This window comes from Panicum virgatum, chromosome 4N, assembly GCF_016808335.1.
Source record: "Panicum virgatum strain AP13 chromosome 4N, P.virgatum_v5, whole genome shotgun sequence".
In the NCBI taxonomy this organism is placed as follows: domain Eukaryota; kingdom Viridiplantae; phylum Streptophyta; class Magnoliopsida; order Poales; family Poaceae; genus Panicum; species Panicum virgatum.
The window spans coordinates 11,082,646-11,097,790 of record NC_053148.1 but is presented as its reverse complement, the minus strand read 5'-3'; the positions used below and the strand labels follow the sequence as shown (position 1 = coordinate 11,097,790).

Sequence of the window (15,145 nt, the reverse complement as noted above, 5' to 3'; positions counted from 1 at the left end):
AAAAATTCATTCATTTAGTATAGTTTGTGGGAATTTAAAGTTAAATCAAAAAAGAAAAAGAAAAAAAATGGGCCGGCCCATGAAGGCCCACCGATCAAACCGGTCAAACCGGCCGGTAAACCGGTCAAACCGGTCGGTAAACCGGTAAAACCGGCCGGTAAACCGGTTGCACGGGAGCTTTTGAATTTCAAACCGGTCAAACCGACCGGTAAAACCGGCCGGTAAACCGGTCAAACCGGCCGGTAAATCGGTCGGAACCGGTTGCACGGGAAAATTTGAATTTATTTGAATTTGAATTTGAATTTAACTGGTTTCCACCGGTTACCGGCCTAACCAGTCCGGTAAACCGGTACCGGAGGGCGGCGGTAACCAGTTTCCGGTTGGGAAATAAAACCCTGCTCTCGCGACGGTTCCGCCGCCTCGCCCTCGCTAACGAAACCGCTCGCGCCACCTCCCTCCTCGCCTCCCCGGCCTCCCCCACTTCCCACGCGCTGTTTCAGCTCGCCTCTCTCCTCTCGCATCGCCCCCTCTCTCTTTCCCTTCGCATCCGCACGCCGTCGCCCCGGTCCCTCCGCCCGCGTTCCCACCCCCACCACGTGCATCTGTCGCGCCCGCCCTCACCTCCGCCGCTCTCTCCCGCGAGCGCGCGGCCTCGCCCCGCTCCGGCGACCCCGCCGTGCCTCCGCGCCGGCTCCTCAGCACCCCCACCGCGCGCCGCCGTTGCACCCACCCTCACCGATGCCGGCCTCTCCGCGAGTGAGAAGGCAAGCCCGCGCGCTGCCGCAGGCGCAGGGGCTGCGGTTGTGGGTGCCGTCCGCGCTCATCGTCGCCTCCGCTCTCCTCTCCCCACCGCGTGCTGCCGTCGCCGTCGCCGTCGCCTCCGCTCTCCTCCCCACCGCGCGCTGCCGTCGCCGTCGCCTCCGCTCTCCTCTCCCCACCGCGCGCTGCCGACGCCGTCCACTCCGCCCGAAGAACCCGGTCCGCGCCCCGTCCCCGTGCCGCGCACCACGGCCCCCCCGAGATCCGACCCCTCTCCGCACACCCCGAGCACCTTCCTCCTACGCGCAGATCCCCATCTCCCCTCCCCCCGCAAACCGTACGCCGGTTCTTCACCCTGCAAGTGCACGCGGCTCGCACACGCAGGCGCAAAACTGCCCCCACTCTGGCCTCCCATGCGTGCCTGCGAGCACCGCCCCCGCTAAACAGCTGCCTCCGACCTCCCAGGCAGGCTGTGGCGCCGCCTCTGCCTGCTCGCCACCCCACCGCTCCACCGAGGCAGGCCGCCCGCATCATCGGCAGGCCGTGGGCGCCGTCCCGCTACGTGGCCGCTGTCGTCCCTCGCTTGCTCGCCGGATTCGCGCTGGGCCATCCTCGGCTGCTTCGCCGAGGACACGCTGGGCAGCCGTCTCCCCTGCTTGCTCGCCAGCTTCGCGCGGGACAACGGTCAGCCATTCCGCCAAGGAGACGCTGGGCTGCAGCGCGGCCGTCACGCTAAGTTCCAGGCGTGCTGCTCCATTCAAGAGGGCTCACGCCCATTAGCTATTCGACGGATGGCTTCAATCGCGTTCATGAGCTCCTGGTTAGATGCAGTTGTCAGTTCCTTGCTATGAAATGCACCTGCCAAGTACACTGCTCACCAGATGTTTGATTTCATGCCTCACTTCCATTGTCTTGAGGGAAGATCAGTCCTGGGAACATCAATTCAGCAAGGTACATAAACAATCCAGCACCATTGTTTTGTTTCTTTACCTCAGTAAGCATTTTGATGGATATTTCAGTACACTATTTAACTAAATCAGAAAATTTTCAGGTTTCATGATTAAGCATTGCTGGTATATGTCTAGGACAATGTGGTTATCACTTGCAGAATTTTCAGTGTGTTAACTGATTGTGTCACTTCTATTCTGAATTGAAACCATGTTTTTGTTTTCACTGAAACATCTAAAACTATATATAAGGGATGCACCCAATTCATTGTACATCTGTTTTTTTATGTTGGCATTACCCTGAAAAGGTCCTAATCTGTCATTTATTTTCTTCAGAGGTGCTGCGATAGAGAACTCAGAGCAAATCAAATTTTCTGAATAAACTAAAGCAGAATTGTACTGTATATGGTATGCTCCTCTATACTTATTTCTGTGTTCCAGAACTGTTGATTTCTTTATTTGAGTGTGGAAGAACAGATGTACTTATATGCATGGGCGGGGTTAATAATTTCTATATGCAGACTGCCTTAGTTTCAGTCAGCAATCAGCAGCATGTTTAGTTGTACAGGAGATGCGCCTGGCATGTTAATCAATTTCCTTGTCTAATCTCCTTCCTTGAATATTGGGATCTCTATCCTTTTGATTGTAACCGTATATGGCAAACTAATGCAAGCTAAAGCTACCACATATTTTGATTTTTACTGCATCTAGACGTTCCGAGTATTTTCTAATAGTATGTGAGTTGAGAATTTGCTATGGTACTATCTCAGACTGTCTCAACTGGATTATTTTATTTGCAGGTCATTCAAATAGCAACCATTTAGCTGCACGCGGCTTGCAGAGGACGGGAGTTATCTAGAAATAGAACGAGCTCGTTGGACGGCTTGCAGAGTATGGGCACACCACCAACACAAGCAAGGATGTCCTGCCGTCGTCCACCTGTTCCATGGCTGCTGCCATTCACGCCAAGTTTCACAGGTTTGCCGCAATCCACCTGTCCATGGGCGAGGGAAACAATCTAAGATCCAGTGAGGTTGCTGTAAGTGATTATTTGTTTACTGATTCCTGCTGCTCTATTTCTGAATGTGCTTGCTGGCAGATTGACCTGAGGCATCGGTATGGGCACAATTTGCATATCTATTATGATGGCTGGTCCAAGAGTTAGAGTACGGAGCCATTCTTCTATTGGTAAGTGAACCTGAGTTCACTCGTTTCAACTTGAAATTGTCAGTTTGAAAATGTGGCTAATGTAAAATACATATACTTTTATGAAATGTACAGGTTGGAAGGCAAAGAAGTGAACCTTGAGAAATGCCATAGGAGTAAACTTCAGAGCCAGTGCAACAAGTACCTTGGACCAGTAAGCACATGAACCCAAACATTTTTGTAATGAAAAAAAGTAGCATTATGTCCAAGACTTTGCGGCCTGAATAATTGGAAGATCAACTGACCCTTTCTTTTGTGCCTCTTGCTATGAATTGCAGAAAGAAAGGCAAGAGTACGAAGTTGTGGTGGAGAGTGGAGAATTTGTGTACAAGAAAAATGGAGCTTTTGTTCAAATTTTGAATGATTCGAAGTGGATTGTTGTCCTCAGCACCACAAAAAGCACTCTATACTGGACAGGTAAACATAAATTTCAGTTTACTAGATTGCAGTTTTTTTTATCACACCTACACACTGATAACTGCTATACACCATGTTTGTTCTATCAATATGTAATTGCTTGCTGCATTGGTTCTGAAGTCCTTGTTCTTGTTTTGGCTATGTGCAGAATGAACATTTAAGCACTCCAGTTTCCTAGCTGGTGGAGCCATGACATCTGCAGGAAGATTGGCTGTCAAAGAAGGAATCCTCAAGGTATGTTCATACTGAAATAATTCTTGTTTCAATAGAACAAAAAACGGAGCTGCGCATTCAGATAATTTCTGATATAACTGATGGCGTTGCATACAGGTTATATGGCTGTACAGTGGTCACTACATTCCAACTGAAGAGAATTGCGGAGTTCATCCGCTACCTTGTAGAGAATGGTGTCGACCTCACTAATGTCAAGGTAAATGTTAGTACCAAATCTCACATCACATCAATTTGTATGCCACAAGATTGTCCACTCGTAAGAGTGATCACATGAGATTCAAAACTGAGACGACATGTAACTACCATGGTTTCTTTCAAAAATGCCCAATTAACAAATGGCTTCTCGACATTCTCAACTACATCTCATGTACTAATGTTACGTCACCACATTGATCATTCCACACTCTTTTTGTGATCATGTTGGACACTGAATGAGAAATCAACAAGTGGCAGAGTTACATTATCACAAATGCACCGTTTGTTTGTCGGTTGTTGAACTTTCATGAGGTCTTTGCCTAAAACCATGAGTTGAAAGCAAGCAGAGTCTTGTGAGGCACACATATGAACCAAGTTTTTGGAATTTGTTGGAATTTTGGCATGTATATGTTAAGCTGATTATTTTGCTTAGTTGGTTCACTGGCTGGGATAACATATATAACTATGATATCACTAATTATGGTTGGCTAGGTAATCATGTGCTATTTACAGTAACCCAACCTCAACGACATTTTAACTTTAATAATCTAATTAGTACATGTGCATGCATTAATTGTGTTACACAAGAAAGAAATAATTCAACATAATTTAACTGTGTGTATATCTTTTGTAACTGCATGCCGTTTACTTATGAAAGTTATAATTTAATCACGATTTCTGAATGTTAGATGTATGCAGAAATTGATCAAGTCGCTCCCCCTGCTGTGGCTGTTGCCGATTTCCTGCCGCTGGTTCCTACCACTGCCAAGGGTGCTGTTGATGAGGCCCCAGGAAGTGATGGTGAAGATGTTGACCATGGCCTGGTGATGGCTGTAGGTGGTGCACAAGATAATGAGGACAACGATGACGATGGTGATGAAGATCTATATGAAGGAAAAAGCAATGGCCAGGCTCTTCCCACCGCTACCGCTGGGACCGTTCGATGTAGAGGTGTTTGTTTTGCGGCAGCAAGAAGATCAGCAATTCGATCATCAGCTAGCTTCTAAGCCATGCTGTAGGGTATGCTGGTGGAGTCACCGTGCGCTTGTGGAGTACATCCACACCAACCTTAGATTCAGCCATCTTGCGGTTGCGGCTCACGGTATTTGTCTAGACCCTTGCAAGTGAATGTGTTGCCTTTTCCAGGCCTTGACAGTTAAAATGTATCCCTATGATTGTTTAGTCATCTAGAGTCTATAAACTATTACCACTGCTTAGGTTATGCAGTGAACTTTAATATAACTTGTGTGTGAAGCTTAATCTGTTATGCAGTGAACTTTAATATAACTTGTGTGTGAAGCTTAATCTCTATGACAGCTCGTCGAATGAAGTAGGTGTTCTAAACATTCATGTGTCATCACTTTACTTTTGCGGGTCTATATTTGACCAACAATCATGACAGATGTTTTGACGATAGTCCTGATAGCGCTATGTTCGAGCACTTCTATTTCATCTCCGATTAATGATTTGTTTATTGTGTGTAAATTATGTTTGAGCACTTATAATTATCTTGGTCATTGATGAATAAATTTATAAAAAATAAATTTTTCCGTAGCAACGCACGGGCACTCACCTAGTAATTATATAAGATAAATGCAAAAAGTTCGTTTTATACTTGGTTTCTTTTTTTCCCACCTCAATTTAGTGTCACCGTTTGCTCAGCTTTTTGCAACATTTTATATGGTCGTACGTAGTTATGCAAAGTAGCTTTAACTTTACTATATGATACATGTGTAAATAAAATTTTATATTCCAAATAAAACACTTTGAGATGTTCAGCTCCTAAATGAATTTAGAAGGGGAAGGAGCCAAGGGTAAAGAGGAATTTTTGCACAAATCTTATGTTAGTAACTTATTATGAGTATAATATCAGTATAAAGATGAGTTTAACCAAAAAATGAAAATTGAGGGACTACATTGGTCTATTTGAAAGTTTAGAATTGAACTTGGCCCTCGAATTAAAGTTGAGGGAACCTATTTGCCCTAAGAAAACATCTATGCGTGTCTCTAAAGAGAGAAGATACATCTCTGAATTTTCACCAGGAGGCAGAGTCAGAATCGATTCACACAGACTGCAGAAAATCAAATAATAAGCAAACGCTGCAATTTACTAATTGTTTGCACAAAATCATTTACAAAATGCATCTCTGATGTACAGAAATAGAAATCAAACCGCACGCCCAATCCTATATGTAAAAACCTCAATGGCATCCTCTTCCAAAGTCCTAACATGGGGAGGAGTATTGCCTGTGAAAAAAAATCAAATCAAATCAATACCTATAGTTTCTTTCCCTCAAATTTTACAACTCAAGCATTGTACAGAGAAAAAGAAAATCAAAATCAAACAGAAGGCACGCCGAAAATTCGCAACGATAATATTTGATCCACACACTGTTAAAACTGTTTCTAACTAACTCGCAACGATAATATTTGATCCACACACTGTTAAAACTGTTTCTAACTAACTGTAACCGGCTAACTGCTGTCTCAGGCAGTTTCTGCAGTGTCAGTTGTAGCTGCGGTCTTATCAGTGGCAGTGGCAGTGGCCGTGTCGTCCTGAGATGGCGGCTCGACAATAGCATCGTCGTGGGACAGCTTCTCGTTGACCACTTCTTCTGATGGCTTGTCAGCAGCTGATTTTTCAGAAGCCACGTCCTCCTGATGGTTTGACACTGTCAACCACTTCCTCCTGTAGCTTCCCAAGAGCCTCGCTGTCCTCTGATGCCTCGTCATTTGCCTCATTCCCCTCCAATGGTTTTCCCATAGCAGCACTGCCTTCTGATGGCTCTGCGTTTGCCTCGCTTTCCTCCAATGGTTTCTCAAGAGCCACACTAGCCTCCGATGACTTGGCAATAACCTCATCTTCCTCTTTTGTTTCTCCACGAGCAGCAGTGCCTTTTGATGGCTCTGTATTCGCCTCGCCTTCCTCTGATGGCTTCTCAAGGGCTACTCTGTCCTCAGACAGCTTGTGAATCACCTTTTCTTCTTCATTTGGTTCCTCAAGAGCAGCATTGTCTTCTGATGGCTCCGTGCTTGCCTCACCTTCCTCCAATGGCTTCTCTAGAGTAACAACCTCCTCCGATGGCTTGACACACTCATTTTCCTCCGATGGTTTCCCAGGAGAAGCATTGTTTTTTGATGGCTCAACACTTGCCTCTCCCTCCTCCATTGGCTTGTCAGGAGTCACAATATCCGGTTTGGCACTCACCTCATCAGCCTCCAATTGTTTCTCAAGAGAAGCATTGTCTTCTGATGGCTCTGCATCTGCCTTGTCTTCCTCCGATGATTTCTGGGAAGTTACACCATCCTCCGGGGCCTTAACGCTCGCCTCTTCTTCCTCCAATGACTTCTCAATATCTATGCTTTCCTCAGATGGTTTGATTCTTGTTTCTTTGTTGTGTGTTGAATCCTCAACAACTGTCTCACTTCCTGATGATGTTTCTATAGGTGCACTGCTCTGATGTGATGTTTCATCAGAAATGCCTCCTGGTACAGGTTCATCAGCAGTTATGCTGTTGTTTGGATGGTCTACAGACAGTGTGTCAGTACCTGAGCTACTTTCTGACGGTTTATCTGAATCAGCATTACTTTCAGTTCCAGGTGGCTTCTCAACAGATGCATCATCATGAGGCTTCAATGGCTGACCAGTTGCCTTATCAGGAGCAGCATCAATTTGAGGTTCTGGTGGTTCCATGGCAGTTGCATCATTTTGAGAATCTGAAGGCTTATTGAAAGAAGCACTGCTCTCATTGCTTTGCGGTTCTGATGACTGCTCGGCTGACTCATCTGCAGTTTTTTGTGATCCGGCAGGCTTTACTGCAGTTATGTGGCTTTCAGGCTCTGATGTCTTATTGGCAGTTGTGCCACTAACAGGCTCTAGTGGATTCCCAGAATCATTTTCATGTTGAGGTTCCAGTGGTTGCTCCATAGCCACATCCTTCTGATATTCTGATGGTTCCTCCTTTAGAATCTCACCAGGTGCCATGCTCTGAGATTCTGATGAGTGCTCAGTAACTGCATCATTTTCTGCTTCTGTAATCTGCAAAGCTGCCTTCTCCGCTACAGCAACTTGAGGTACTAATGGCTGCTCAGCATTTGGATTGCTTTGGGAGTCCATAGAACTCTCGCCAGATGGAAGACCTTCATGTTCTGATGGATCCTTGTTTGATTTGTTGGGAGTGGCATCACTTTCAGGCTCTAGCGTCTTCTCACGAGAGACTTCACTCCCTGTCATGTCTGCAACTATCTCGTCACTTTGATATGACTTCTCAACAGCCTCTTTATTTTGCAGTGACTGCTCAGATAGTTCACTGGTTTGAACTGGCTCCTCTGCAACATCTTCTATCAATGGGTTATTGGCGATTAAAGTGCTCGCATGTTGCTTTTCAACAGCCGTGACACTTTCCAATATGTTCTCAGTCGCCAACTCTCTCTCCGAGATCTTCTGATGGGCTGTATCACTCTGAAGTGGCTTCAATACACTTTCTACCTTCTCAGAGATAGTGTTTTGAGGCATCTTCTCAGCAGAAGTGTCACTCTGCGATGACTCAATTTTACCTTCTGAGGAAACATCATGTTGCAACTTACTTGTAGGAAGTGATGACGCTTCAGCTGTCTCACTTGTCGGTAGCTTCTCGGAAGTATCATCATTCTTCTTTGTATCTTTGCTGATTTGCAATATGTTTTCAGTGGCCAAAATGACTTGCTGTGGTTCCTCAGCAGGTGCAATGCTTTGTAACGTTTCCTTGACAGCTGTCTTGCTTTCCAGGGGACTCTCAACAACTGCCTTGCTTTGCAATGCCTTACTTTGCAATGGCTTACTGCTAGTTAAATCACTCTCTTTCTGTTTTTCTGGAGCCATGCTTCTTTGCCATGGCCTTTTTGTGGCCGAATTACTTTGGAAAGGCTTGGAGACAGCAACACTGTTCTGTGATGGTGTCACAACCGCCGTATCACTTTGTGAGGGCTTCTCAGTTGCCACATTGCGCTGCCACGGCCTTTTGATCACTCCACTACTTTCTGTAGTCTTTGCATCAACTTCACTGCTCTTGGTTTGCTTCTCAGCGCCTACATTGCGTTGCCACGACTTTCTAACTACTGCTGCAGTGTTCTCTGATGGCTTTACATCATCTGTACGCTTTGTATCATCTGCATTCTTTGCATCATCTGCACTGGTGTCTGATGGCTTCACATCATCTGTACTCTTCATATCATTTGCACTGGTGTCTGAAGGTTTCTCAATGTTTTCTGTGTGTTGTTGTGGCGCAGGGGTTACTGTACTGGTTTCTGCTGGCTTCACATCAACCACACTGCTTGCAGACTGTTTCCCAGTATCCATATTGCTCTTCGGTGGCTTATGATTGAATACCCTGCGTCCCCATGGACTTTTAACTTCCATGGTGTTATCTAATGGCTTCATGTCAGTCATCGGTGATGACTTCTCAGTAGCTATACTGTTCTGTGGCTTCTCAGTTGGTGTACTGTTCTGTGTTTGCTTCTCAGCAGCCACAGTGCGTTGCCATGGTTTTTTGACCACTTTGCTAGTTTCTGATGGCTTTGCATCATCTTCACTGGTCACTGATGGCTTATCTAATGGTAAAATGCTCTGCGGTGGATTCTCTGTAGCTACACTTCGTTGCCATGACCTTTTGACAACCATGCTGTTTTCAGATTTTTTCATATCGACCCCGTTGCTTGGTGATGGTTTCTCAATGGCAGCACCACTCAGTGATGAATTTTCAGTGGTTGTACTATTTGGTAACGTTCTATCTGTTTGAAGACTACGCTTCCATGGCTTTCTTATGGCTGCAGCACTTCCTGAAGGCTTTACATCAGTCACACTGTTCTGCAGTGGCTTTTCTACACTATTTTCTGACAGCTTCTTGTCGACAACATTACTCTTTGACTCACTCTCAGTAGCTCTTTCACTTCCTGCTGGTGTCTGCATTGTTGTAATGCTTTCAGTTGGTTTTATGGCATCACTGCTACTTTGCAGTTGTTTTTCAGCAGCAACATCATTTTGTGGTGAATTTTCAGTTGTAAGCTCAGCTTCTGACGGTTTGCCTGTGAGTGCATCACCTTGACCTGGGTTTTTGGTGGCTTGTTCTGTTTCTGGTGGTTCCTCAGTAGCCACTTTTGCATTCCCAGAGTTGTCCTCAAATTGACTGAAATTGCCCTTAACCATAAACAATTGAGAATGGTGGGTCTTGCAGTAAAGTTTGCCTTCATGTGTAATATAGTTGGATGGGCTGAGTGTACAACCACCATGGGTGCAACGGAAACATGATTTGTGATAAGAGCTTCCATTCAGGGCAACCTGCAAAAAAAAATGGCATATTGTAAATGTGACTTTAAGTTGTGCTCCGTAAAAGAGGCTGATGAAACTTATTTCATGACATTTTCATAGATATGCATTATTGACAGAGAAGGTCTCTAAAGTCTCAACTGCATAATTATGGTTAAACCGCCGTCTCTTTTGCTTGTGGAGAAGGTATCAAATTCTTGATATTCTAACCTTTATGCTACATGTTACTAGCAACGGGAAATTTGCACTAAAAGTGATTATCCTGCAATTTCAATTATTATGGATTTTTTCCCAATAATAGTACTCATAATAGGTTTGATTACATTTGAAGTTGTGATTGAACTAGGATTCTGATGAACTGCAATAGTTTCATAAAGAGTTTTTTCTCGAAAGCGATAGTTTCATAAAGATCATGAAACTAACCGGATTGTCCCCCATTGTTGGTGTGTATAGTTTAGGCCCATCTAGAGGCCCATGTACAGGCTACCATATTACCCACCCTCTAGGGTTTGGAGGAATACATGGAATTAATCTTCTAGTACCCATAACTTACATACATGAATAATAGTCAGGCAGTATAAATAGGAGCAAATTATGCTTAGTTGCCAGGACATCTTTTACTTTATTGAAGTAGAAGAGTAAGACTGACCTTTTCAAGAGGGTACACAGTCTTGGTACAAACTACGCACTTATCCTGTGTGCCAACAAACATGCTAGAGAATTTACTTCTTTGCTGCCCCTGTATTTTGAAAAGAAGAAGAGGGAATGGACATTAAATTTATGTGCGCTGAAGCATCAGCCAAGTAGTTCAGGTACCAGGTGCCCTCAGAATACCTTATGTCCATTTGATTTTTCTGGCTTAGCTGATCTGGACACACCTGACATAAAACAATCTTTTTAGAGAATGGCACTGGAATATGTTGTTATTAGATTAATGCTAAAAAGATATTCATGGTTTGCTCTGAGTGGCTAAAAACAATTACATTTGTTGGAGGAAATAGAAACTCTACGCCACTTATTTTGTCATACAATGCTGTGGCTATGTGGATTAACCAGGTATAGTATAATTTCATATTCAATCATAGCCATAAGATTTGTATAATTTCAATCGGAAACGTATTTGCTGTACCATCTAGGTGTGCAAACTGTGAGGAAAATAAGGCAAGACATCTTAGTCTAATTGATTGTCTTGAGTACCTTCAAAACTTTTGTCCAAACTTCCTGTTGACTTCAGTATCTGGTCATAGTGAGGCTTGCAGTACAAGACACCTTCAACAGAAGAATAATTACTAAACTGCAGCAACAAGAGTCAGTAGAACAAAGTTAGTTGAAGTATTAGTTTGATTATGTTTCACAGATATACTTTACCAACTAGTTTGATGTAGCATAAAATATATTCAATATTTCATTATTCTCTTGACAAAAAATAGAAGTTTTTGAATAAAGCTATAGACAATCAAACAATGTGGTCTGAAGTAATAGCATTAGCATGCATACTTGGGTACCAAAGCAACATGCATTTCAGAATGCCATTAGTCTTGCACTGTATTATTGCCCGATCATATGAACTTCGTACAAGAATTATGATCACTAGGGAATATGCTTTTGATCTCTAAGAAACAGCTTCCGACAAAAAAAGTTTATCTCTCTCTCCTTCTGGGGGACACACACCATGTGCTAGGAAAGCAAGTACAAAGAGGTCATCATATAGTTACATACTTAAACCAGTATGACACATCAATAGTCTATGAAAATGGATTCCTCAAAAGGTTAATGCATGTTATATTCATAAGGACAGAAAGACGTGTTCCTTGACATCATTTCATTTAAAGTTATAGTTAGCAATTGTCATAAAGCATTCATCAACAGGTCACAGGGGAATGTCCGTTCAGCTAATCAGTTAGCACTCACACTTTCCCATGCAGGTGCAGGAGAAAAACATTTTTCTCCAAAGTGCAGGAGACTGCACATCATTATAATAAGAAGAAAGAAGGGGTAAGAACCCCAAATGGTCGATGAACAGAACCAGTACAATGTAATCCCGCATTATGACGAATTAAATGCTTCAAGATCAAGATTATTTTTCCAGAAGAGAAAAATGCTTCAACAATGTCTCAACCTGGAGTTCCATGATTTGTACCCAGTTCACTATCAAGCAAGAACTAATGCCTACTAGAGTATGATGCAGCATAAAAAATTCAGTATGATCATTATTGCTCTCGACAAAAAAAAAAACTACAGACTGTACCAAACAATGTGCTCTGAAGAAATGATGCAAATATGTCTAATCGGGTACCAAAACTGCATCCATATCGGAAAGTCATTTGTCTTGCACTGCATTATTACAGGATAATGTCAACACCCTGCAAGAATTATGACAGCTGGACCATGTGCAAGGGAAAGCAAGTACAAAGAGCTCATGATATAACTAAACACCTTTAACACTTACAAAAATGATGACACATGAGTACTCTATGAAGATGGATTATATTCCTGATAAAGTAAAATGCATATTATATTCACAAGGACAGGAAGAGATATGCAGTGACATTATTTCGTACTCCTACGCTATCATCAAAAGGTAAGATTAATTGTCAAAAGGCATCCATCAACAATTTGTCAGCCGGACAGGTGCATGTCCACTCAGCCAATCAGTTAGAAGTTAGCACTCGCGCAGTCGCACTCTGCTAATTCACAGGTAGCACACCCGTGATGAATTGAAGCACCAAAATCAGGTACACTGTACTCCCAATTCGCTGTCACGCAAGAACCAGGAACCGTGCAAATTCACCGGGAAGCAATTAACTCCGTGCGCAAGCCGTGCACAATCGCAGCCGACATGATCGTGCAGCCCAACTTCTGTACTGGTCCGGTTGACAAACGCAGACCAAGAAGTACAAAAATTAAAGCATCAACCAAACAATTCGAAGCAAGGACAAATCACGAGACAAGATAGCCCAGCCGCTCCTAGAGACGCTAGCAATAACCGACCGAATCGCAAAGGCAAGGTGAGCAGTGACTGATACTGCACCTAAACTTTGGCTTTCGCGAGACCCTGGTCAAGAAGACCCCCGAGCGAGAATCAACGGCGCAAGCAGGGAGGAAGACAACGAAGTGGGGGAGGGAGGAAGCGGGGGGCCGGACCTGGAGCGTGCTCTTGCAGTGGTGGCACCGGAAGCAGGGGCGGTGGTAGACGCGCCCGTCGGCGGCGAGCTCCTCGACGGGGTAGACCGTCCGGCCGCACGACGCGCACTTCTGCGTGGTGCCGCCCCACGCCCCCGACATCCCCTCGGCGTCGCCGCCCTCCTGCTCCGCCGTCCTGCTCGCGACGGGAGAGGTGGAGGATCGGGAAGGGGGAGGGCGAGAGGGCAAAAGGCGGAGGCGACGGCGACGGGTGGTGGGGTGGATGATTGGCGAAGGTGGTAGTGGAATGGAAGGAGCCAAGCAGCACAGCACAGCTCAGGAGTCGTGGGAGAATAACGGACGGCCGAGTTGGTGGCTTTGGTGCGGTGTGAGCTCGCTCCCGCCTGCTTTTGTCAAAAGAGGTCGGAAATGCTAAGGCCACCGCATCTGGTCGCCTGCAGAGATTTTAGGAGTGTGTCAAACACTCAGCCATACATTTGGAATGAACATGTGGCAACAACAAATTTCCAATGTATGATTATGAAAGGATTGCCAACAAGGTAGAGAGTAAATGATACTGCCCATATTGTCGATATTGATGTCATAGTTGATATCTTGTGATTTGGTCTATAGAGAATCGAAGTAAATTTACCAATGAGTCGCGAAATGCTATAGTCCTTCCAATGAGTCGCGAAATCCCTCTTAATGAAAAACGTGCTCATGCATGGTCTCGAAAAAAATGAGTCGCAAAATCAATACAACAACCACTACAATTAGATTTATTAGATTTGTTGCTAAAATATCGGTATTAAGCCGGAAACTCCCAGCGTTGCGAAATTGCTTAGTGGCCAATTTTGTTTAGCGCTGCTAATGCCGAGTGCGTGAGGCCTGCAAGTATGAGGGTCTGCTGTGGCTCGCCTCCACTCCCACCATCATCGGCATGATGGATGACAAGGTGAGTACTGAACATAGTGCGCTTCCACGGCCGCTCTCAAAGCATTACCTAGCTGTTGGATCCTCGAGGGATAAAGATTAGTGACCCAGCTGCTGGAGGCATAAATAATTAATGAGAGCTGGTGGAGGGGGAAGGGGGAGATAGGATGGTGGGGCTTGTGGATCCCACACGGTAGAGATTGTTTTCAAGGTTTTTTTAGAGTGCTAAACAACTTCATGGATTATTTTTAATATTTATCAAGTACCAACTTAGCTATATATAATACAATGATAAGGATTTTTCTTTTTGCATAGGGTGGTGATAGGAATTTTTAAGGTTGGAAATTCAAGGTCTCTCAAAATCAACTTTTTAAAATCTGGTAGTTCAAATGCCTAAATCCAAATATGGACAATTCTCTCATTCGATCTAACAAATTCTATAAACTCTCGGAGGTCAACCCACACTACTGTTGTGGAATGAAGTTGTATTTGTCATCCCAAAAAAGAAAAAAATAACTGGATTTGAACTTCTAGGTGCAGTTTCATGGTTCCCTTAGCCTTATCGCACACAACCAGGGGGAAGATAATGATGAGCGCTTGTTCCGTTCCCATGCCCTCAAACAAAATGCCTCACCAGCAGTCCAGCATCCATGCCTTCGGATGACACGGCGGGCCCACACCACGAGCACCCACATGTCAAAATAACAAACCAGCTCGTGGTAGGCACGACCCTGTGGTCGTAACCTTCCCTTCAGCTCCAGTCCCGCTGCGGTGGCGCCGCGGCGGCCACTGCTTGCTTCCGGCGCACCGTGTCGTCCTGTCACTCCTCACCGAGGTCGCAGACTGGTCTGGTGTCCGCGGCGCCGCGCCTACCGGCCACCAGCCTACTCGCCGGCCGTTCGCCGGCGTCGTGGACGGACTGGGCGTGGACGCGTGGCTCCCCTTGTCGCGGTGTCCTGGACGACGCTGCGGAGCGCGGCCACGGCGGGGCGCGAGCAGCGTGTGGGTAACGAGATCTGCCCGAGCG

General features: G+C 45.1%; 1 protein-coding gene and 1 long non-coding RNA gene across 13 annotated transcripts; one reads left to right on the top strand and one right to left on the bottom strand.

The window, feature by feature from the left end:
* Positions 1-416: 416 nt before the first annotated feature.
* LOC120669745 lies at positions 417-5,069 on the top strand. 11 transcript variants are annotated; one of them, XR_005672773.1, is made up of 10 exons: positions 422-1,579; positions 1,687-1,710; positions 2,043-2,114; positions 2,507-2,684; positions 2,806-2,894; positions 2,988-3,066; positions 3,191-3,329; positions 3,478-3,563; positions 3,660-3,759; positions 4,448-5,069. It is a non-coding gene; the product is annotated as an uncharacterized LOC120669745 (long non-coding RNA). The 11 variants fall into 11 exon arrangements; XR_005672774.1 differs by having other exon boundaries at positions 1,682-1,710; XR_005672776.1 differs by having other exon boundaries at positions 417-1,710; positions 2,507-2,739.
* A 771-nt stretch (positions 5,070-5,840) lies between these two features.
* On the bottom strand, positions 5,841-13,550 carry LOC120669742 (protein-methionine sulfoxide oxidase mical3a-like). Of its 2 annotated transcripts, XR_005672771.1 has the most exons (6): positions 13,207-13,532; positions 11,260-11,356; positions 10,897-10,940; positions 10,712-10,801; positions 6,189-10,074; positions 5,841-6,137 (listed from the first exon to the last, which is right to left on the bottom strand). XR_005672771.1 is itself a non-coding variant. In XM_039949582.1 (5 exons), the coding sequence occupies exons 1-5, from the start codon at positions 13,345-13,347 to the stop codon at positions 6,400-6,402; spliced, it is 4,047 nt and encodes a 1,348-aa protein (XP_039805516.1). In that variant the 5' UTR covers positions 13,348-13,550; the 3' UTR covers positions 6,178-6,399. The 2 variants fall into 2 exon arrangements, 1 of the variants encoding a protein (XP_039805516.1); XM_039949582.1 differs by lacking the exon at positions 5,841-6,137 and having other exon boundaries at positions 6,178-10,074; positions 13,207-13,550.
* Between the last annotated feature and the right edge of the window lie 1,595 nt (positions 13,551-15,145).